We start from the raw sequence: 22,737 nt of genomic DNA, 5'->3' as shown, positions 1-22,737 counted from the left end.
AGAACATGAAAAATACTAGCTGATAAAAAAAACACTGAAACAATTCATATTTCTAGTCCAGAAAGCTTCACCAATCATCTTGTTGATTGTGACCATGTTTTACAATCATAAGGCTAGACTCTTAGACCAACTTTGGCTGAAGCTGAACTATGATCCGAACCATCATCATCAGGGTTGTCATTGTGTCTCCTTGATGGACCTGAAGGAGGAATGGGAACACCTTTGGTGAGAAGACTGAAGGAAACTTTGTTGAAGTTGATCATCTTATTATCTTTCTGTTTGTTTCCGAGGCTTAAATCATAGATTCTGTATATAGCTCCATTGCTTACAGGAAGTAGTAGAAAAAGAAGTGACAGAAACAACAGAAAAATGGTCAGACTAATCTGTCTGGTAGCCATTGAAAAGAACAAAAATGAAAAATACTATCGAATTATGGGGTTTGCTGGTAATTGAATTTTATACAAGGAAAATGCACTGAGAGAAGTCAAAGGAGATTGGATTTTGATTATTATTTGTATGAAAAGCAAAGTAATCTGAGAGGATTTGCAGTAATTGGGATATGTAGAAAATGTCAAAGAAAAAAGTTGCAGGGTAACGGATGCTTAAAGAGAAAGCAATGTATATTAAAAAAAGAAAAAGAAAAAGAAAAAGAGGTGAGTTGAATTAATGTGGGATTTAAGGAGAGATATTAAGAGACAAATTGTTGTATTAATGAGGGAGAAAGAGAGGAAAGTCCCTTTTCCTTGTTTGAAGAATCACATTTTGTATGTTTGTTAACTCATTTGGACTCTCCCCTCTTTTTCTCCCCTTTTTTCTCTTTCCGCATATAATATAATATAAAGTAGAGATGTATGCAAAGAGTATAATATTTTCTTATTCTTATTTTTGAATTTTTATGTTACATTTATTTTAGTACTTATACTCAACGAGTATTTTAAATTTATTTAATGAGTTTGAATAATTCTCGTACTTATCATTTTTTAATAAAATAAAAACCAAAATGTAGTTTTTAAACTTTTTTTAAATATTTTTTATCTTACATATTTATATAATTTTTTTTATAAATATATTAATATATATTTTAAATAGATAAATATTAGTTCTAAGTAATCTAAAATAATAATTTATATTATTTAATAAAAATTTATTTATTAAATAATATAAATATATATGTAAAGTATGGATATGGATACAAGGTGGATGCTACATTATCCATTTCCATTTCCATACTCGATAAAAAATTTAAAATCATATCTATACTCATTTCTATCTCCATAATATAATATCCATCAATTTCCTCGTTGAAGTAAAAAGTCAAATTTTCTATTAAATATGAATAAAATTGACATCTCCAACATTAAATACATATTTTTGTTATTATTTAAAATTAAATTTTGGGATTAATAAATTTCTCCATCCTTCTAATCACAAAAGTATGTTGTGCCTTATAAGAAGTCTTTCAAAATTAATGTAAACAAGAGATCATTGACAAAATAATTAAACTAATTAAAAAACACTTGTCCTAAAAATAGATGAATTTGTAATTAAATTAACCTCTTATGGATTATATACATAATTCAATATAATATAAAATTTTGTTGTTACTTAAAATTGGGATAAATATATAAATTTCTTTGTTTTTTAAGTTTGGATAAGATGTCTCATATTTTATAAAAATAATTTCGAGATCAATATTAATTATTAAGGGCATCTAACAAGATTTAAATTAATTAAAATACCATAATTTAGGTTTCATTTATTTCACAAAAAATGACTTTCGAAAATTGATTTTTGAAAAATATTTACATTTTCTAAATTAAAAGAGATTTTTTATTGTTTAGATGAGTTAATAAAAAATATTTTTCATTGTTAGTTGTTTTTTAGAAAATCTATTTTTTAAAATAATATTAATATAACTATTAAAATATTAAAAATTATTTATTATTAAAATATATTAAAATTATTTATTATTAATTTATTAATATTAAAAATAATTATATTTTAACAATAATATTTAATAGTAAAATATTATGTTAATATAAAAAATAATTATATTTTAACAATAATATTTAATAGTAAAATATTATGTTAATATAAAAAATAATTAAAATAAACTATTTATTATTCTTTATATTATTTATTAATAATATTTATTAATATATTATATTAATAGTATAGTATTTATTAATAATATATTATTTATTAATATATTATTATAATATTTATTAATTAAATTAAAAATATTTATTATTATATTATTTATTAAAATATGATTTATTAATATAATATGATTTATTTATTAATATATTATTATTTAGTAATATATTAGAATATATTTATGAATATATTATAATATAATAAATTACTATTATCTATTAATATATTATATTAATATTATATTATTTATTCATATAATATTATTTATTAATTGTAATACAATATTATTTATAAATAAATTTATGCTAAAAAATATTGATAAATAATTTTACTCAACAATATTATTTTTTTAAAATATTTTTTCTTTTCAAATTTGTAAGATAATTTTTTAAAAAATAATCTCATTTTTCATTAATCAAGAAATTATTTTTCATTGATTAATTAATTTTTATCACATAAGTATCAAAAAATATAAAAATTATTTTTTACAAACCAACCGAAATCTAATAATAAAAAATTAAAGATACTAGATTTGAACATAAAAACGGCGGATTTTTTTTTTTTTTATAAACCTTAGCCTAATGGAGAAGAAGGTGAGATGACCACCAGGGCAAAGACCTATGGTCAAGTTTACTTTTATCTGTATTCTATCTACCTAATAAAGCTCAAGTGATTTTTTTTTTTTTTTTTTTCTCTTTACCTTTTGAAAACAAAAATCAAAAGGGGCCTTAGGGTACAAAAGAGGAGCATTTTTAAAAGATAAAAACTAAAACTTTGACTTTTATGTGAAAAGAAAGTATGATTTACTTTCATTTTGAAACTGTCACTTCAGATGTTATGTTTTTTACTCTCTGGTAAAAACATAAGTTTCGTGAATTTTCATGACCGAGGTAATATGCTTATGATCAATCTTCACTTTTGTGAGAATTGATGGGTATATAAATTATTAATAAAAGCTGAACAAGAAAAATTATTGCCATGTCAGAGCAAATAATTTGTCATTAATCAGTTACAGATCTTTAACAGACCAGACATTTTAAAATTTATTGTTACAGTTTAATTCTGCAATAATTCTAAAAAAAATATGAAACATACCCGAAGAATAATTAAAATTTTTGAATCTAAAATTTAATTTAAGCAATTCATATAATTATTTGTATTTAACTTTTAAAAATGATATCTAATAGATTTTGATTCATATCTTAATATTTACAATTTCTTTTTTTATTTTTAAATTACAACCTCTTTTGTATTTAAAATAAATTACTATCAATTTTTGGTTTTTTTTCATTAATATTATTTGCACTTTTGGAATGTGTATACAAATTAAGGTTACATCTAAATTGTTCACAAAAATGATCACTTGTACACAAATTAATGCAGAAGCAGATGCCGAGAGAAATGAATCCAAGCATCTATTTTATGGATTGAACTCCCAAATAAATATTACCTAAAAGAAATTTAAAGTTTGGTACTTGAGATGTCCATGTCATATTAATTAATTGATGGCAGCATTGGATCTTTGCCAAGTCCGGATCCTCCAAAAGAACCAGGTTCAGCATGCATCACCCTACCAAAATACCGGATATGACACAAGAGCCTGGTTAGGAAAGTAAATTGTTGAGCTATCACACACAATTACCACATGTTTACGTACCCTTGTTATGGCAACATTCATTCACCGGCTATCTCCTAAGAATCCAACAGCCGGCTATCTCCCAAGAATCCAACAGCTCCTGAAATGTTTGATCGGACCTAAATCAGTAACAGGCATTCCAAATCAATCATGGTTAGAATTAGTAAAGCATTTCTGTCGATAATGACTGAGTTTCAAGCAATCCATGATTGAAGCTCGAGTTTAGAAGAGTGTAATATCTAGGGGCAGATACAGAAACTTCATACTTAGTAAAACATTAAAAGTTTTCCAAAACAAAGCATCAAATGTACTTGCTATAGGGTGTCTATAATACGATCAAATGCACTTAGGCACTAACCACTTTCTTTAACATGCATCACCTGCAACATAGCTGTTCAAGGAAACACCAGAATCATGTACAAGTCTGAACGATCATAATTCATACATTCCAATATTGATATCTTGGTTGCAATTTAAAGTGAGAAAAGGAGAAATTTTGAACAATTCTTATCTAACCCAGCTAGGTAAATTCAAAAAACAATCATTTGTCATTTCTATTGTCATAAACTGTGATTTGAATTAACTGACATGTTATGTTTGTGGCAATGATATCACATAGCTATTCAAATATATTTGTTTCATAAATATATTCGGAACCTGCAGAGAAACGAGTATTTTGCTAGCAAGTTCTAGAGAAATCAGTAGAAAGGTATAACGAAGACAAAAAGCATCTCAATTACAGTGGGGAAGACATAATATCAGGTTTTTCACAAGAAAAACATAGTAATTCATGCAAAATATGTATATATTTAACAATACCATTGATATAATTACTGCATCAGCTTCTCAGCCCTGAAAGCTATCAATTGTTGCAACCTCAACGCCTGCAGCCTCTGGAACCTCATCAAGCCTGTCCCTTAGGAGCTGTACCTGAGCAACATACGGTGATTGGACAGCAATAGCTGTTGGGCGGACACCTACATTAGACATTATAACCACAAATCATTTAATTTGGGTAAGTGAGGAAAAGGGTGTAGATATCAGCGCCTATTAACAAAGCAAACAAGGATGAAACTTGAAAGGAAAAGAAAAGAAAACAAACAAAAAAGTGAAGTGGACCATCAAATTTTCTTGAGTGCAGTTGTTGATTTACCAGCCGATGAGTATCATGCAGAACTCTGACAGAAATTGATTTAAAACTCATGCAAAGTGAAAATCATGGATAGAATACTTTCTGGAAAAAGCGCTGTACAAGACTGGCCATCAAGTATACTAGATGTGAGATACAAGAAGCTTCTACAATCTTATTACTTTATAAATTTGAATTTCAATAAGAGAGTGCAATTGTTACGTCATATACCTTTACTATTAATCACACAGGTCTCAAGTTCGAAGACGAGCTTATTATCATAGGTTAAATAGTTGATGGATGAACCAACATGAGTACATGTTAAGGGAATTAATAAAAGAAGATTGAAACCAAAGAAAGTCCACCAACTCCTAGCACAAAGTGAAAATTTTAGGCACCGAAAAAAGGGCAAGATTCTTGATTTACAACTGAGTTTCAACAGATAATACGTGTCGGAGACATCTGAAAGTAGAGATGTCAAAGCATGTTGCTTGACCATGCACCTGACGAATAAATTTGAGGCAAAGCACAGTCTCCCAACTGAGAAAAAGGAACCTATATTTTTGTAGCAAATATGACGCATAATATTCATCCAAAAAATTAGATGACATATAATGACAAACCAAACTCAAAAAAAAAATGTAAGTTGCTATATCCCTAGGAAGATGGTGTTCTTTTCATGATAGTGGCAGATTATGATTTCCCAATCGAGATAAGTACAGAATTTCACCCAGACAATGGAAAAATCATCATGTTCTTACGTGTTGCTCTTAACATTCTCAAATCCAATATAATTCAACTTTTTGTACCCTCAAGGACTTTTAAAACTTGTATAAAAAATGCATCAGTTAGGGACTTAAGATGTGATTTTCCTTGTTCCGCAAATACCCATGACAACACAAGAAAGCACTATGAAGAAAAGTAGAACTAATATATGAGAAATTACCCGCATAGATCAGATAAAAGACATGCTGGACAACAATATCTGCTTCCCCTTCATTGTAAAATAATCCCGTGCCCGGTGGATCTAAATGCTCTTCACAGCCAACAGACAAACTTCCATATGGCATTCTTGTATCAAGTAACAACAATGGGCATTGTGTTATCCATGTGGGCTGCAATAGTGTAACAAATTGACAAAGCTCGAACCCTTTTTCCTTCTTTTCCTTTCCAAAACCACAAGTCACCCCACAAGAAATAAATAATTAATAGCTCCAATAACTCAAAAATTAGACTCCTAAACCTTCTCAAACAAAAGCTTTGGACAAAGACAATTTATATTCTCGTTGTAGAATTATAATTATTATTATAAATCAACATGCCTTTTTTTTCTTTGATCTCATACAGGAAATCCCTAGTATATAGTATATAGCAAGCATACCAACGGAAAGCTGATCAAAATGTGTCATAGGCCCTGTACTTTTCAATTTTTAAGAATTTAGTCCTTAGTTAGAGATTTAAATAACAATCGCGGTCATGTTTTCGATTGTTTCGTGTTTATCGTATTTTAAAATATAACGAAAATAATTACGGTTATCGAGATCATCACAATCGTGAATTTTTTTTAATTTTGCACAATTTGTTATAAAATATAATAATTATAATTATAATCATAAAAACTCTTATTTAATGATTTTTAAAATAGTTTATGATATTATATTTTTTATTTTGTAAAAAAAACTATTCATAATTTTATTTAGATTATAATAAATAGAATATTCAATAATTACACAAAAATACAAAATAAATTAATAAGAATTAATTTAATAGTAAAAGAATTAACAATAATATAAATATCAAAACAACCAAAAAATTATTAAATTTCAAATATAAAATTATAAATTAATAAATAACAAAATCAAAATATAATATTTAATTTTAATTATTTTTTATTTAACTTATACAAAAAAATTTATTAAAATTTTTCATCTAAAATCTCTAAATATATTATAGTAAATTATTAATCACTTAATTTTTTTCAATTATAAAATCTTAATTCTTCTAACTAAATTTTATCTAAAAAAATTTTAAAAATTATAAAATTTTAAATTTATATTTTAATAAAATTAATTATAAAATTAAATAAAAACTATCCATCCTCACTCTGCCCTTAATGCACCCCACCCTACCCAAACTCACCCCACCCCCCACCCTACCCCCAACGCACGCCACCCCACCCAATCCCACCATCCTACCCACCATCTTGTACGAGACAAAGACCCAACATCTCACCTCACTCCCCGATTCTCTTTCAAACAGTCTCTAAATTTCTCTTAAAATTTTTTCTGTTCATTTTTAACTTTTTTCGTTGCGTCATTTCCTCAAATCAACTAAACCAACTCCTCTTGTTTTTTGCATCTTTCTCTCATATACTCTCGTCTCTCTTGTTCAAATTTTTATAAACATAAAGATCAATATTATTCTATAAAAATATTACAAAAAAAAGGTCATTTAATTTTTTCTTATCTTTTTTTATTTTGATTATTGATTAAAGATTTGGTATTGATTTGAATTTGAGTAGTTGTCGATTGAATGGTTGATAATTGATACTATTTTCTAAAGTTTTTTAGATGAATCTAAAAACTGAGAATATGATAATGAGATTAACTGAGTTATCTTTTCTTTTTGCTTTTGTTTTTATTTTTACTTTTGTAATTTTAATTGTTTTATTCTGATTTTTTAAAATCTTGACAAATTGAGTTGAAACTTGAAAGTTTTTTTTTTTTAATTTGTACTTATAGAAAAATGGGATATTGCCGCTATTCTCCATTACACCATTTTTTAACGACTGTTACACACCGTTTTGAGTGTGATGATTAAAATTTTCAACCGTATTTTCTTTAATAGCAGTGGCAGATGATGACGTTACTACAATTTTGTGATTTTTATTCCGTTATAGTACCGCTATTTAAATCTATGCCTTTAGTATTATTTAAAATAATTTAGTCTATTATTATTTTTTAAAAATTTCAATTCAATCTTTAATAATGTACACTGACTAAATTCTTTAAAAAATAATACCATAAAGACTAAATTTCTTAAAAATAATATTACAAGGATTAATTCCTATAAAGGATGCTATAGGGATTAAATTCCTAAAAATCTAAGAATATAGAGACCTATGACACACTTTAACCCTAAGAAAACCCATACAAGCATAAAAGCCATAAGAAGAAAAAGAAAGGAGAAAGAAAACAAGGAAGAGAATATAAATTCAAATAAAACAATAGGGTAAGAAAAAGAAAAGTTCAGATCCTCAGAACTTAAAACATCAATTAGATAAAGGATTGTTCTCTTTCAACCTTTAATTAACTTGAAGAGTGTTGTCCATTAGCATTTCCAATAGCCATTACTTAATAAATAAGGCGAATTTATCAACCGAGTGTTGTAGAGTTTTAGTGAACCAAACAACTAAACGTTGTGGGAGGTGGGAAGAAGCTCCAAAACATTAGGAAAGATATAAATCACATTCAACAACGGGATAGATCTATGCTCCAATTTATAGAATGAATAAACATGATTGGGTCTCATACCTTGAGAAATGGAGAATTAACAAGAAGATGAGATGTTACATAGGGTGAGGATTTCAGTTCTCCATTATACATCTCCTTTGAAGCCCAACCAGCTATTGCATCATTCATTCGGTACTGAGTTGTTAACATGGTTGCAAGAACCCCTTCATGCAAAGTTGCAGATCTCTCTAGTAGGGATACTCCAAGGCCACCTTCTAAAGCTTTTCTGGACAAAATTACTGGAGCAAGTTGGCATTGATCACCAGCAAGCATACAACGTTTTCCCTGCAATATTGGGATCCAACAGGATGGCTCAATTGCCTGCCCAGCTTCATCTATAACAACCAGGTCTAAAGCATCCGGCCTTCGTATAAGTGGATCAGCAGCTCCAGTGTTGGTAGAAAGCACCACCTTTGCACTTGATAGTACTTCCCTTACTGTCTCCTTCTCCTTCTTCTTTAGTGTCTTAGCAAGCTGCTTTAAAAGCTGGCATATGCCAGCAGCTAAAGAATCATCCTTTAAACAATGTCTGAGGTCTTTTCTTAGATCTGACGTCTTCCTCTCAAACTCTGCTCTGTAATCTGCAAGCTTAGAATTCACAATCTCAACCAAAGACATTGATGCTACAGTTGAAGAAATGCGTGCTGGATTTCAAACCCGCACTATGTTCAATCCAGTACCTGAAAGTTTCTCAACCACGTTGTCAACAGCTGCATTAGTTGGTGCTGTTACTAGCACCCTTTCGCCTTGCTGAACAGCAAGTGCTATAATTTCCTTGAGCAAACCTGTCTTCCCAGCACCAGGAGGTCCTTGGACAACCAACACAGGACGCTTCTTGTTGAAGCCTAAGCAAATTGCTCTTCGCTGAGAACTATCAAATGTTCTATTCTGTAACAATCCATCCAACTCTGCTTGCTTGCAGTCTGCCAAATCATTCTCCTCTAGCCAGGCCACATCTTCTTTGTCTCCAAAAAGTGTGGCCACAACAGCAATTGAAGGATTTTTCTTCTGCAAGCCATTCTTCTGAAGTAGCATCAAGGCTTCACAATTGCGCTAAAAAAGCCCCAAAAGAGGGCAGTTAATGACATAATAAGAATTTATTCAAACAGAAAGAAATGGAAACGAATTGATTGATGTAGGGTAAAGAAGGAGCTTTTGCAAAGTGGATAAAACATTATCTGGGTTTAGTACTCATGGACCATTGAAACAACTAACTCAAAAGTTGAGATGTCCTTCTACGAGCCAATTCCCTATAAAATGTGGAAGAGTGAATCTTTCACCACATCCAACCTCATACCAACTTCAGTCTATTTGAAGTAAAAAAGGGTGTCGTCCAAGTAAAAAACTACACCTTGGAACATCATGTCATCTAACCGGAAAGAGTTTAAGGGAATCTATAGAATTTTCTTGGGTCAATAGAGTTTCAAGATAGTCAATTCTCATTTTATCAAATCTAATAAATTTTCAATAGAGGTTTCAGATAAAATAGCTATTCTTGGAGATGCTACCATCAAAAAGAAAGAAGGGTGGATGGGGAGGGAGGGGAGAGTTTTTGAGATGCTACTCTAGGCATTCATAAGTAAATAACAGGGATTACATTGTGCTACCAATTTACGCAGAGATAGACAAACCTACAGTACATATTTACCTAAGCATTGAGTCTAGACCTAAATGTTATTAAATATGTTCAATCAGACATTGTAGTTTTCTAGCTTTCTGCAATACACTACGAGTTAAGAAATAGACTAAAGGTTGTAAAAATTAACATGTTCATAATCTATGAAATGTAAGAGAAAATAATGATAAAATTAAATGCATTTATCAAATACCTCATATGTGGGTGCATCAGCCAATCCTTGAATATGATCAATGCACACACTTTTTCCAAAGAGCTTAGAGAAAGTGGGATCACCATGACGAGACTCCAGGGCCACACTGATGCTACAATCATCCTCCCCAAGGTTGTCAACAAATCCCTGCATGGAAGTAGTAGCACCCGCTCCCTTGCTGTCACAAATCCTAACACAAACCATATCTCCAGGAGACAGTGTAGTAGGTGGAAGTCGATGATTCCCTTCGACCCTAAATAACACCAAATGCATTCCACCTAACCTGTTCACAGCACAAATTCTAAAGGTATCACCAAACTTAACCACCTTTTTTGGCACAAACTCCTAAATTGCATTAAAAGACCAAATGAAGAACAAACACAGGGTATCAATCTCATATAAAAGAAAACAAATATTGGAAATAAAGCTAAATAATTAGATAATCTGTTGATGTGCTAACAGCGTTTAAATTGCAAATGGTGTCACAAAGTTCTTGCAGAGCCTGAACATGGCTAACCAAGAACTCAATAGGCTTTGATAAATCAGAACCCTCATCAGGTGTAGGGACAGCATTCAACTCCTCCTGAGTGAACTCCAATTCTGCATCAATCCTGACGTCCGCTTTGTAAACTCATCAATCCTGCCCTGCATGGCCTTAGCCTTCTCCAAATCCATTCCCAATTCACCTTGAACAGGCTTGGGCTGAGTAATCTTCCTAGCAATCGCCCTATGCTGTGCTGCAAATCCACCATTCCCGGCTCAAACTAACTCTTTTATCAAACTTCTAAATTCATTAACTAGCATATTCCAAGCATTATATTAAAACAGGTAACTTATGCTATAATCAACCTGGAAATAAAGTTGGACAACAAAATACTTCCAGCCATCAAGAAAATACAACCTGAATCTGCAAGCTCCTTAAGCAGCTTCCAAGGCGCAGTCTCCCTCCAATCTTCAACCACAGAATTCTGTTGCAACTCTTGAAGAACATTCCTCAATTCCCTCTGGAAATGATCAAACAAAGTTGGATAATGTGTACAAGCCTTCAAACAAATTGCTTCAAGTCCAAGAGGTATAGGAATGGCATTGAGATAAGGCTGTGACTCGATCACAAAAGTAAATCCGGGCCCCAACCTTTTCCTCAATTCCAAAAACTCCCCTTGCAACTCTGCTGACACAAAATCTGAAGCCATTGCCTTCATCCCTTCACTAATCCACCTAATTACTCTCTTCCCAAGATCTCTTCCACCTAGGATCGCCATTTTGATACAAAGTTCTCACATTTAAAGCCTTTGTCTTTTTAACTTTCTATTTCTTCAACAACCGCAGTTCTTCCAATATTATCTTTGTATTACTAAGACTACTACTAGGCTTAGAAGTATACTTACTATCATTTTTGCTAATTTTTTGCTTCCTGTCAACATTGCTTTTGCTTCTAGGCTTCTTCGTTGTAGCAGTAATAAACTTGCTGCTACGTTGATTGCTGCCGCTTTCGCTACTACCATTACAAATAAGCTGCTTGGATTGAAATTTTGTTGAAGGATAATTATCTTTATGACCAACAAATAAACAAATAGATTTCACACAAGAAGAAGAAGAAAAAGAGAGTGGCAAATAACTCAAAAAGCTACTCTTTTGAACACAAAAAGCCAAAGCTTTTGTTTTTATAGAAGGAAAGCTTCCACAAAACAAGTATGAAGCTTTTTCCATTTCACTTGAAAGAAATTTTTTTATTATCCAAGAAAAAGCCCCACATCATAATGCAAAAAATCAAACTTCCAATTTTTTTTCTTCTCAGTCTCTCCCAAGAGTGAATCTTCATAGAATCTTCAATATATATAATACTCAGTAGATTTTTTTGTCTTTGTTTTTGAGATAGAGGAAATGGGTATTTTAATTTGAGCCTCAATATGGAGTTGAGGTGAAGAATGAGAAGAAAAATAGACCTTTCTTCCCTTTCCTTTTGCACATTCTTTTCTTTTGAATGTACTTGCAACAACACAGTCAGGCACGGAAGAAACTGAGGGAGAGAGCTGAGCAAAGAATATTTTTGAGGGGTCAAAATCAGAGAAGATCTAAGAGAGAGTGTTTTGATTGGCTACAAGTGACTGTCGAGAAGAAATGTGGGGTAAACGTGTTCTATTGCTGTTCTATCTAATCTTTTTTGTTTTGTTTTATGCTGAAAGCTATTTGTGGTGAACTGAAGATTTGAGAAAACAGTTTCATGTGGAAAGTAGACGTGCGCTTCTCTCAGACATGCAAATTGATTAAATTGAAAACTTTTTATTTGGAGTAGCCAAAGGTTCATACTAAGGGTCAATCAAAAATCAAAATGGAAATCTTGGTTTCAGAAAATATCACTTATTTTAATCACCCCTTAGCTGCCAATGGCAAAGGGGCATGAAACCTTGGTTAAGTATCACCTAAACCTAAAACCATTAGGTTCAATTTTGAACCCCAACTATCCAATTTCAAGCCCAATTATCACCTCCAAGTTTGGGCCTTTGACTCAAGGAGGAATAATTACAATTTAGTTTTTTAAAATAATATATAATATTATAAATTTTTAATTTTTAATTTTAATTTAAATTAATATTTTTTTAAAATTAATTTGATTCAAATTAAATTTTATCAGTTTGATTTGTTTAGTTCATCAATTTTTAAATTTTAAATTTTTTATATATTATTTAAATAGATTTTATATAAAATATTTATTTTTATTTTATAAAAATTTAAAATATATAAAAATTAATAAAAATATATTATTCAGTTTAATTTTTTTATTTTTCATATCTTAATTTAAAATTTAATCTAAATTTAATATATATATTTAACATCTAATCTTAATCTGAATTAAGTAAAAAAAATTTCAAACGAAATCAAATATTTTAATTTTAAATTAATTTTTTATTTCTTGATTTTTTTCACACCCTTTACCAATAGCAGCTAATCGCTTTACATAAAATAAGACACTGCATAAAAAATAAAAAAGCCTTAACTCTTTTTTTTTTTTTTTAATTTTCATAAAATGTAAAAATACAAAATAAATAAAATGTCAGAAACTAAAATCAACCCACGTGGATATCGCCCTTCCTTAGCTCGTGTTAGTGACAAAACTCCCAGAGACGGAATCGTTTGCGGCAAAACACGAAGAAACCAGATAGCTTCCAAGACCAAAAGCCAAACTTCGAAAAAAAAAAAAAAAAGAGAAATAGCCATGAAATTATTTGATGCTCATTGCCACCTTCAAGATCCTAGAATTCTCAACAAAGCACCCAAACTCATTTCCACTGCTTTGGATTCTGGGGTGCTTAATTTTGCTGTTAATGGTGTCTCTGAGGTGGGTCTTTGCTTTTGCAACAATTTTATTTGATTTTTTTTCTTCTTTCTGATAATATTGAACTTGGGCAGTGTAGAAAGATTGGCATTTGGTGAAAGAAATGGGAGATAAGTATCCATCTGTTATTCCTTGCTTTGGGGTTCATCCTTGGTAAAGTCAAGTGAACAGTTAGATATAGCTTTTAAGCAAAATTCAATTTTTTTCCTTAAATTTTGTTTACTTTTTTCATTTTTTGCAGGTATGTTGCTGAGAGAAGTCCTAGTTGGTTCATTACTCTCAAGGAATTCTTCGAGACCACTCCTTCTGCTGCTGTTGGAGAGGTAAATTTCTTTCCTTTTGAAATGAAAAAGTGACATGGTATATATTCTTATACTATTGTGCTTGAATTTCTGTATGTTTAAGGATACCTCTAACAACAACATGCTTTTGGGCCTGTTCAGATTGGTTTGGACAAAGGTTCAAAAGGAAGGGAGATTGATTTTAATGATCAGGTTCTCACTGTTTTCTTGCTACTTGATTGTCATCTATTTTGTATTAAATTTTCCCATAAGCTGCTACTTGTCGATGAGGGCTTTGTTCTCTCTAACGTCATTACTTTTATTCTTTACTTGGTGTGAATGGATGTATATTAATTGCAAAAGGGCAGCTTCATGTGTAACACTAAAGCCTACATCATATTTACATATTGCAACCCCATACTTTGCTTTTATTGTGAAGGGAAATTTTTTTTTTTAGCATATGAATAAATGGGATTTAGTTAAGCAAAGCAACAGTGAGAGAACTTAGGTCCTAACTGGATGCTAAACATGTTTACTCCAACAATATTTTGTTGAATCAATGCTTTAGGTTTTTCTTTCTTGTGCAATTTCCGTTTTGGAAATACATCCATGCATTGTTGCATACTTCTGTCTCAAAAATTGCAACTCAAAGGGTGTAGATTTCTTTAACATTAGTTCTTGAAACACTGTTGAATTGTTTGGCAGGTCCAAATAATATTGGTATCAGTCCTATTGCATGAGTTAGAAGAGGTCAAGAGAGTTTATCTTTTTATTCCATTTCCTACCTCTACCCTTTCCTTCTCCTTTAAACTGTTTCTTTATGCGTTTTTTAGTGCTTTGCATGTCTAAGAAACTTAATATACAGTAAATTTTTTATTTTTCTCGAACATATTTATTTTTGCGATCATGATAATATTATTCAGAGCTATCTACAACTTTTTGGGACCTCTTAGAAGGCTTGTGAAAACATTTTTTATTTTAAATTAATTAAATATCACTTGGCTCTTAATGATGCGTCCTAGGCATTTTCTAAATTATTTCTGAATTTTTAAGTTATATCTTCCAGATTGAAGTGTTTCGGCAACAGCTAGAGCTTGCAAAAGAGTTGAAAAAACCAGCATCTGTCCATTGTGTTCGTGCATTTGGTGATCTTCTTCAGATAATGAAGTAAGTCATTCTTTACATTTTTCTTTTTTTATCAAAAGATTTTATCTTGAACAATATTATTGGAGAACATTTGGAAAATGTTTCAGTGTAATTTCTCTAAGATCCGGTGCTTAGTAGCTAGTAAATAATGTTAGGAAGGGAAGCAAGTTTTAAGAAACAATTTCCCAAGTTTTCCACCTTACTGTCTTTGATAGAAGTGCACATTAGACCTAAGCTTGAATTTTTTCTTGCCACAATGTATCTTAGGCTCTTAGCTACTTGCATACTGATGTACTTGTAACATGCTCTAGCTAGTACACATGTTTTCTTACCACAATGTATTTATTTCCTCAGGGACATTGGGCCTTTACCAGGTGGTGTCATTCTTCATTCTTACCTAGGTTCTGCAGAGATGGTCCCTGAATTTGCCAAATATGGTGCTTACTTTTCATTATCAGGATTCATCATGCCCATGAAAGCACAAAAGGCCAAGAAAATGCTTAAGGCGGTTAGTTCATCAGGTTCATTGTTCTATGGATGTAAGTCATGTGACAAAGTATGTGGTCTTCTTACTTCTAAAATTCCTGCAGATACCTTCTGAGAGGATATTATTAGAGTCAGATGCACCTGATGCGCTGCCAAATTCAGAGTTAGGCTCTTTATTTATGGTAGACGAAGATCCTTCCCTCCCACAAGAATTTTTTGCCCAAGGGAGAAGTTCTGCTTCAAATGTTACCATTCCTTTCTATAATCACTCCTTTGCTTCAAGAGATAATTCGACATTGCCAAAAGATATGCTTAATCATCCAGCAAACATTCATAATGTATGCTTTCTACTTCAACTTAAGGGTATCTTTCATATATACTTGCATCCTGCTTACATCTTTTTCCCAGTCTCTTGCTTTCAACACATTTTCTTATAGAAACAAAAGAAATTATATAGGAATAGCTTAAAACAAAATTAATATGGGACAATTCCCATCACCTTCCTTAATTACCTAGTTACATTTATAGCCCTATAGGATATTGATTTGTTTTCTCTAGAATATATAAGAGTCTGTCAATAGACAAAAAAACTAAATATGGCACCAAACAGGGTTATATTGAATTTTATGGTGGTACAGTTCAAACAACTGTAAAGAGAAACGAGATATTTGATGAATAACAAAAACGGCACTAATCTAATAAAAAATAGATGTAATGTTCATAGCGTGATTAGTCCTATCAGCTGGTTCATATATGATAAATGGAAGGAGAGGAGTTTAAGAACTTATTTTGGTCGAACATCAGGGAATTAGGTGACTCGTCAATGGATTTGGTTATTGCATCTGATATCAGTAGTTAAATTTGCTTGAAATGCGATCATTAAGTTTTGACCGCATGTATGCTTTATGTGCGTTTACCCTATTTGCATTATATGTATTTCATAGCAAATATGTTCTGGTATGCACATGAGAGCATCATGTCATGTTTGTAACATTTTGACATTGTTCACTACTCCAGGTGCTTGATTATGTTGCGACTTTGCTGGAAATTAGTAAAGAAGAACTTGCTGAGTTAAGCTACAGGAATGCGGTTCAGTTGTTTTCTTATCAAGGTTCAAAAGTTCCCTTGCAATGATAATTCAACGTCTTTTACCTTTTTCATCGTTGGGAACACGGTTACCTACCATTTTGTGTACCTTGCAAATGTGAAAAATCTATAAGTAACCCTTACGTAGATCCTCGTATATATGTTTCTGACTATTTTATGTACCTTGCAAATGTGAAAAATTTATAAATAATATCTATATTTATTTATTTTATGTTTAATATATGTAAAACACGAAAATTGTCATGTTATAATTTATATTAATATATCAAACACAAAAAAAAAAATATTTTTTGCTTTTTTATAAACTCATGATTTTTGTTAAAATTTTAAATAGTATTTGTTTTTTTTTTTTTTGTATTAATTTCGTGTTTTATCATCACAACAAAAAAAACAAAAAAACACACGCAGCTAGATATGCAAAATTTTTGTTATGCAAGAAATAGAGCCATTGGATATTATCATCATATGATGTTTAAAATTGTCAGGTCAATCTCTTAGTATTATCATAGTGTCTAATAATAGTACAACTCCGACTACCTACACAAGAGATAATAAGTAATAAATCTGTGAACGCTTACCCTTAGCATTTCTCTTAATTGTATGCATAAGTTTTTATTGAATTGGATGAATTTGAAAGCATTCCAAATTGATAATCTTGAATGCAACCATTTTTCTGTAAAACTTTTTTTCCATTTTAAGTGACTATGCTTAAAGGTAACTTTGGTCTGCATATGTAGTTGGGTTTACACCGTTTATCATGTACAAATTTATACATAGTGCTTCTCAAAATTAAAGCATATTAAATATGTAAATTTTGAATGCTAATATGCGACTAAGCCCCAAGAACACCAATTTATATCAATTATAATTCTTTTTATTACAATTCTATAACTATTAAATCAAAGAAAAAATATCTCAACAATGAATTGTGTGATGACTCAGAAAAATTCACAAAAGCTGAAGTGTGATGACTGAGATAAGGTAAGAACTCAGTTAACTCTGAGAACATTGGTCCCAAGGTTAAACATTGGTGTAAAGAGGATTTGAAGAATAAGGAGCCAACTGTTACAGCAAAAGAAGAAGCCCCATCAAGATGGGGAAGTCATTGGCAACAATGATGGTAGCAATGAGACCGACCAAAAGGTATATATTGAGATTGATTGGGTTTCAGGATCTGTCTCTAAAATTTGGTATATATTGAGATTTGTTTTGGATTCAAACGGTTTCTCTAAGATATGGGTTGAATTTGTCTCGGCAAAGTATAAAAGATAAAAGAAAAAAATGGTAATAAACTGAGAGAGGTTGCATGGTAGCTTCTCTTATCAGAATCTGTTTTGAAAATATTTAAATAACAGAGCCCCACAAAATTAGGAACTATCTGTTTTACCTTTTCAAGTCATCCCAACAAATGTATTTAGCAGTGAACTGAATTCTTTCTTCCTCTCTCACTATCTTCTTCACGGTAAGACTTATTTCATATGTGTGTGTGTAAAACTTATTTCATATACGTGTGTGTGGGCGCGTATGAGTAATTATAAACTTTAAGCCTGAAAGTATTTTCTTAGAGAACAAGTTATCTGATTTTGAATGATTTAATATTTCTATTTTCAGAAAATTTTGCTTCTTTCCATCCCTGTGTGGACATATTTTTTGTTCAGAATAAGCGGAAACTGCACAACATGGCTGAAAGGCGATGCACAGATATATCATTGAGGTATTCAATCAATCCTCTCTCTTGTCATTTCAGTTTCCTTCTACACTGTTGTCCTTTTTTTTTTTATTAAATTTTATGTGTTGAATCTTTGAGTTGTTTTCTGAATTAGGGTAGTCTCTTTACAACTCCATTTTTTTTTTATCTCAGGATGTCTAAGTCTGCATCTTCTACAGAATTGGAGGTTCATGTAGGAAGTATGCCTTTTACCCTGGACAAAGTGAGAAATGCTTCATTTCATTCATAATTTCTCCATTATTATTGCAGTTTTTTCTGCCTTGTCCTTTATCCACCAACAACATAATTTGAATATGTATGTGTCTATTCATTACCATCTAGGAACTTCTGGCCTCAAAATCAGCTAAAGTTGATGCCTTACTTAAAGAGAATTCTAATGAAGATCTCTCTTGCGTACTTCGGGACATTCCAGCTGATGCGGAGACTTTTGAACTTGTTACGAGATTCTGCCGTGGATATGCAGTACAGATGTCCACTGAAAACATTGTACCACTCATTTGCCTGTCTTTCTACCTAGGGATGGATGAAAATCACAGCAGTAACAATCTATTAAGCAAAGCTGTTACCTTCTTCGAACAAAGAGTCCTCCCTAGTTGGAATGAAATTATCAAGGCTTTGCGCGTGTCTGAAAGGTTCTTTCAACAAATAATGCAGCTCGGTTTATTTGATGCCTGCTTACAGGCTATGATTGCAAAAGCATCAGATAATCCCCGACATCTAGGGGAACCCATGATCATTTCAACAAATGATGGTGATACTGAAGATGGTGATGGCAGTTATAGGCCTAATGCAAGGAGAAGGCTCTTTGCTCTTGACTGGCAAGAAGATTTGACAACATTGCCTCTCCAGCTATATGAGCCTATCATTTACACAATGAATCAGCATGAAATCCCACAAGAGTACATTTCTGCATCTATTTATCAATATGCAAAGAAGTGGATCTTTTCTTGTAACGCTCGAGGGGAGACGATGTCAATTTACAAGAGGGAATCTCAAAGAAATCTAATTGAAACATTGGAGAGACTCTTGCCTCATGGAAGAGAACTCCTTCCTTGCACTTTGTTGTTTGAAATGCTCCGCTGTGCTATTGATTTGGAAGCTAGCTCTGCTTGTAGGAATGGATTTGAGGTTCGGATTGGAAAGCAACTGGACCAGGCAAAAGTAAAGGACTTATTAATTCCTTCTCAAGGCTATGCCAAGGAATTGCAATATGATATTGAGTGTATAAGGAGGATTTTGAAAATTTTCTATGGCAATTACAATAGCTCTGATGCTTCAGGATTCACCACAGTGGCAGAACTCATAGAAAAATTCTTGGCAGAAATTGCTGGTGATATAGATTTAATGATAGACACTTTCATTTCACTAGCAGAGATGTCCATGGCAGCAGCATTAGCAACAAAGAGAAACTCTGATGGAATATACCGGGCTATTGACATATACTTGGAAAAGCATGCTTACCTGACAGAGAAGGAGAAAGAACAGGTTTGTAGGGTGTTGGATTTTCGAAAAATTTCTCCTGAGGCTTGTGAACATGTTGCCAAAAATGAAAGATTGCCAGTGAGACTAGTAGTGCAGGTGCTGTTTATGGCACAGTTGCAGCTGCGAGAAACATTGACAAAGGAGGTGCGGGGTTATGATGACAAGTTGGGAAAAGAAGAGGAGGATGAAGTGAGGATGGAAATGGAAAAAATGAGCATCAAGGTGAAGGAGCTAGAGAAGGACTGCAGTCTCATGAAGAAAGAAATCATAAGTGGGCAAAGAGTAAAAAAGGGAAAGGTGAGCATGTGGACAGAAATGAAGAGGAAGTTAGGGTGCACGAGTAGCATGGATGAATTTCGTTGCCTGGTCAAGAAGAAGAAGGTGCATCCAAAATTGGGCATATGACTTCTTTTCAGATTTATTTCAGTTCCTTCATATTTGAAGTTTCATATTTCCTGCTCAGTTTTTCCAGGTTTACCGGCTAGTATTCAGATCATTCAACTTGAGGCCTTGAAGTATATAGCTCCGAAGCAGTAGTCTGACAAGTGACAACTACGTCTTTTAATAATTTCCAAATTTACTGCTTTAGTTTGAGGAAGTCGGCTGGGAAACATTGCTTTTATAACAGTTGGTTCAAAATAAAGCCTGGACTTCAGTCATAAGGCCAAAGCTACTTCCGAACATGAAATAGCCAGAACATGAAGTTGATTAATGAATAGCCCGAAATTTTAAAATGGCTTGTTATCCATTTTCATCTGCATGAATTTTACAGCTGAATTGTTGTCAGGGTATTCAGTTTTTTAGAATTACTATTTTCTTTGCCCTCTTTTCCTTGATGTTTAAGTGGACAGGAAACTGCATTATTTGATGTTGTTGAGTAGCCTCTATTAGAACCTGGCATTGCAGATGGGTTTTCTTTCAGAAAAAAAAGCACAGAATGAAGGCAAAGAACAAGTACAGCCTGTAAACAAAGACCATTTTTTCATTAAATTTTGATACCTATGGTATCCACAGCATTAAGCAAAATAAGCAGAATAAATAAGAAATGTTGTTGCAGAACAAATCTCTCATCTTTCGAATTTTGATTCCCATTGTATCACATCTTGACATCTTGCAAAAAGCCTTTTTATCAAACGTTGTGCCAAAAGTAGGTATCTCTACCCAATTCTGAGCCCCAATATGATCATCTTTCCATTAAGCATGGCCACATGATCATCCTCTCCCTTGAAGATTCTAAGGTCATTTCTCCATTGACATATGATACTGCCTCTCCGCATCGATAAGGCAAAGTGGAAGAACATGATGAACTAGGGCTCTCAATATGTTTCTCAGGTTATGAATATATGGACAACAGGGAAAAAAGGAAACCTCGTTCAGGTTGAAGCTGATAAGATTAGTGGTGCCTCGCCTTTCCTAGATGCAGCTGAAATATAATCATTATCAGATGTAATGTTGTCATGAGAATTTTCTCCACCTTCACCTTCTGTTTCATGATACCCTTTTGCATCCTCACGCGGACTTTCACCGCCGTGGCCATTCTGATTATACTTGCTACTTCCCATCACAGCAACCTGTTCGAAATGAACACGACGATGATCACCAGGCGATCTCAATGGTGAATCTTCATTTTCCGATGGATGCATTGATCTGGTTACAGGTCCTGCAGAAGCATAAGACTGTGTCTTCGTTAAGCTGCTTTGCACCCTGTTAACATTTCCTCCATTGCTTTGACAACAGCAATGTGCACAACACCTGTATATATAAGTACCAATCCAAAAGATCCAGGGAATGCCTATAAGAATGATCCCTACAACTGGATACCAGGGTTCAGATTCTGGTTCAGGCCGGAACATGTAAAGGCATAGAAATGCACCACCTGCAACAACGCAGGCAAATAAAAGGGTTGAGACAATGTAAATTCTGGCATCTCCTTGTTCTCTTTCTTGCATTTTTAATATTGTAGAGACTGATTATTGTTTCGGGTTTTTCTTTCTTTTTTTTTTTGGTATGATTTGTTGGACATTAATTTAGAGCTGAAGAAGGAAATCTGGGTATCCCATCAAGGTGGAAGGAATGAAAACAAAGTGAAAAAATAGCGTTGAAAGCGGAGTTGTTTTGCTTTTGTTAGTGTTGGGGGGATACCCGATTTGCCAGTCTTTTTGGCTGTGGGAGGGTAATAAGCTTAGCAGAACAAAAACAACCAAAACTGAATAACAAACAAATTAAAAGGGGAAATCAGAAGGCCCCAAAAACAAACAAACAAACAATCATCTAGAAATTAAGATTGATTACATAAAAAAAATATATGATTGACTCATAAGAAGAACAAATGAAAAATAAGGCAAACCGAAAATTATATGTTTTTTTTTTAAGGGGAAGCATTACGTTTATAGAATATACATACCTCAAGATGAAATTTGTTAATTTTGATTACATTATTACATTACACAAAATAAAAACAATACAAATTATAAATTTACGATCTTAACCTATCAAATAAAATTAGTATTTATTATCAAAATATAAATTCTCAAATAAGGAAAGCAAAACTTCCTTAAAATCTTTGCTAGTTTTAGTTTTGTAATATAATCGATAAAATAATCGAATTTAAAATGAGATATCTAATCAATTTCAGTGGGGCAAAATTACAATTTTCCGTAAGCTTGTGGCACTTAGATGGCATTATCAAGAATTTCTTAAGAATTGTTTGATATTAAAAGGTTGTTAAATTCCCTACATGATCTATTAATAGAGTTCTGGACTCAGTAAATTTATCGATCAAAATTTAAATTCTGACAACTTCAAATAAAAAAATGGTAACCATTACAAATCCATCTCTAACCGACTCCAAACATGTGTCTACTTGCCTGCATTTAAGACATTTTTGGATAACTGTTAGCCAATAT

At 32.0% G+C, this 22,737-nt stretch overlaps 3 protein-coding genes and 1 pseudogene across 5 annotated transcripts; 2 read left to right on the top strand and 2 right to left on the bottom strand.

Moving 5' to 3' along the window:
- Positions 1–3,437: 3,437 nt before the first annotated feature.
- LOC111294567 (DNA polymerase alpha-associated DNA helicase A-like) lies at positions 3,438–12,585 on the bottom strand (annotated as a pseudogene). The gene is made up of 8 exons (XR_016327394.1): positions 11,165–12,585; positions 10,708–11,000; positions 10,264–10,547; positions 8,456–9,487; positions 5,869–6,037; positions 4,613–4,770; positions 3,815–3,912; positions 3,438–3,727 (listed from the first exon to the last, which is right to left on the bottom strand). The product of XR_016327394.1 is annotated as a DNA polymerase alpha-associated DNA helicase A-like (transcript).
- A 782-nt stretch (positions 12,586–13,367) lies between these two features.
- On the top strand, positions 13,368–16,826 carry LOC111293908 (uncharacterized). Of its 2 annotated transcripts, none has more exons than XM_022886962.2 (8): positions 13,368–13,603; positions 13,680–13,753; positions 13,842–13,923; positions 14,044–14,094; positions 14,948–15,048; positions 15,382–15,535; positions 15,618–15,851; positions 16,531–16,826. In XM_022886962.2, exons 1-8 carry the CDS (start codon positions 13,481–13,483, stop codon positions 16,645–16,647), a joined length of 936 nt encoding a protein of 311 aa, XP_022742697.2. In that variant the 5' UTR covers positions 13,368–13,480; the 3' UTR covers positions 16,648–16,826. The 2 variants fall into 2 exon arrangements, with proteins under 2 accessions (XP_022742697.2, XP_022742696.2); XM_022886961.2 differs by having other exon boundaries at positions 13,463–13,603; positions 13,675–13,753.
- A 1,159-nt stretch (positions 16,827–17,985) lies between these two features.
- LOC111295646 (BTB/POZ domain-containing protein At5g17580-like) lies at positions 17,986–20,238 on the top strand. The gene is made up of 3 exons (XM_022889228.2): positions 17,986–18,334; positions 18,482–18,551; positions 18,671–20,238. Exons 1-3 carry the CDS (start codon positions 18,300–18,302, stop codon positions 20,234–20,236), a joined length of 1,671 nt encoding a protein of 556 aa, XP_022744963.2. The 5' UTR covers positions 17,986–18,299; the 3' UTR covers positions 20,237–20,238.
- A 964-nt stretch (positions 20,239–21,202) lies between these two features.
- LOC111295648 (uncharacterized) lies at positions 21,203–22,308 on the bottom strand. The gene has a single exon (XM_022889229.2). It carries the CDS (start codon positions 21,778–21,780, stop codon positions 21,205–21,207), a length of 576 nt encoding a protein of 191 aa, XP_022744964.2. The 5' UTR covers positions 21,781–22,308; the 3' UTR covers positions 21,203–21,204.
- Positions 22,309–22,737: the final 429 nt, after the last annotated feature.

This window comes from Durio zibethinus, chromosome 14, assembly GCF_047325235.1.
Source record: "Durio zibethinus cultivar Kanyao isolate XHJ-2024 chromosome 14, ASM4732523v1, whole genome shotgun sequence".
NCBI lineage: Eukaryota > Viridiplantae > Streptophyta > Magnoliopsida > Malvales > Malvaceae > Durio > Durio zibethinus.
The sequence above is the reverse complement of the archived record's forward strand: the minus strand, read 5'-3'. Positions and strand labels throughout refer to the sequence as shown.

What these genes read in the sequence shown, in the direction of transcription:
- LOC111295646 (XM_022889228.2), top strand. Translation starts at nt 18,300, where the DNA reads ATGGCTGAAAGGCGATGCACAGATATATCATTGAG. An exon ending in TGCACAGATATATCATTGAG is followed by an intron (nt 18,335 to 18,481) that starts GTATTCAATCAA and finishes TTTTTATCTCAG; the next exon opens with GATGTCTAAGTCTGCATCTT. An exon ending in TGCCTTTTACCCTGGACAAA is followed by an intron (nt 18,552 to 18,670) that starts GTGAGAAATGCT and finishes ATTACCATCTAG; the next exon opens with GAACTTCTGGCCTCAAAATC.
- LOC111295648 (XM_022889229.2), bottom strand. Translation starts at nt 21,780, where the DNA reads ATGCAAGAAAGAGAACAAGGAGATGCCAGAATTTACATTGTCTCAACC.
- LOC111293908 (XM_022886962.2), top strand. Translation starts at nt 13,481, where the DNA reads ATGAAATTATTTGATGCTCATTGCCACCTTCAAGATCCTAGAATTCTC. An exon ending in CTGTTAATGGTGTCTCTGAG is followed by an intron (nt 13,604 to 13,679) that starts GTGGGTCTTTGC and finishes TGGGCAGTGTAG; the next exon opens with AAAGATTGGCATTTGGTGAA. An exon ending in GATCTTCTTCAGATAATGAA is followed by an intron (nt 15,049 to 15,381) that starts GTAAGTCATTCT and finishes TTATTTCCTCAG; the next exon opens with GGACATTGGGCCTTTACCAG.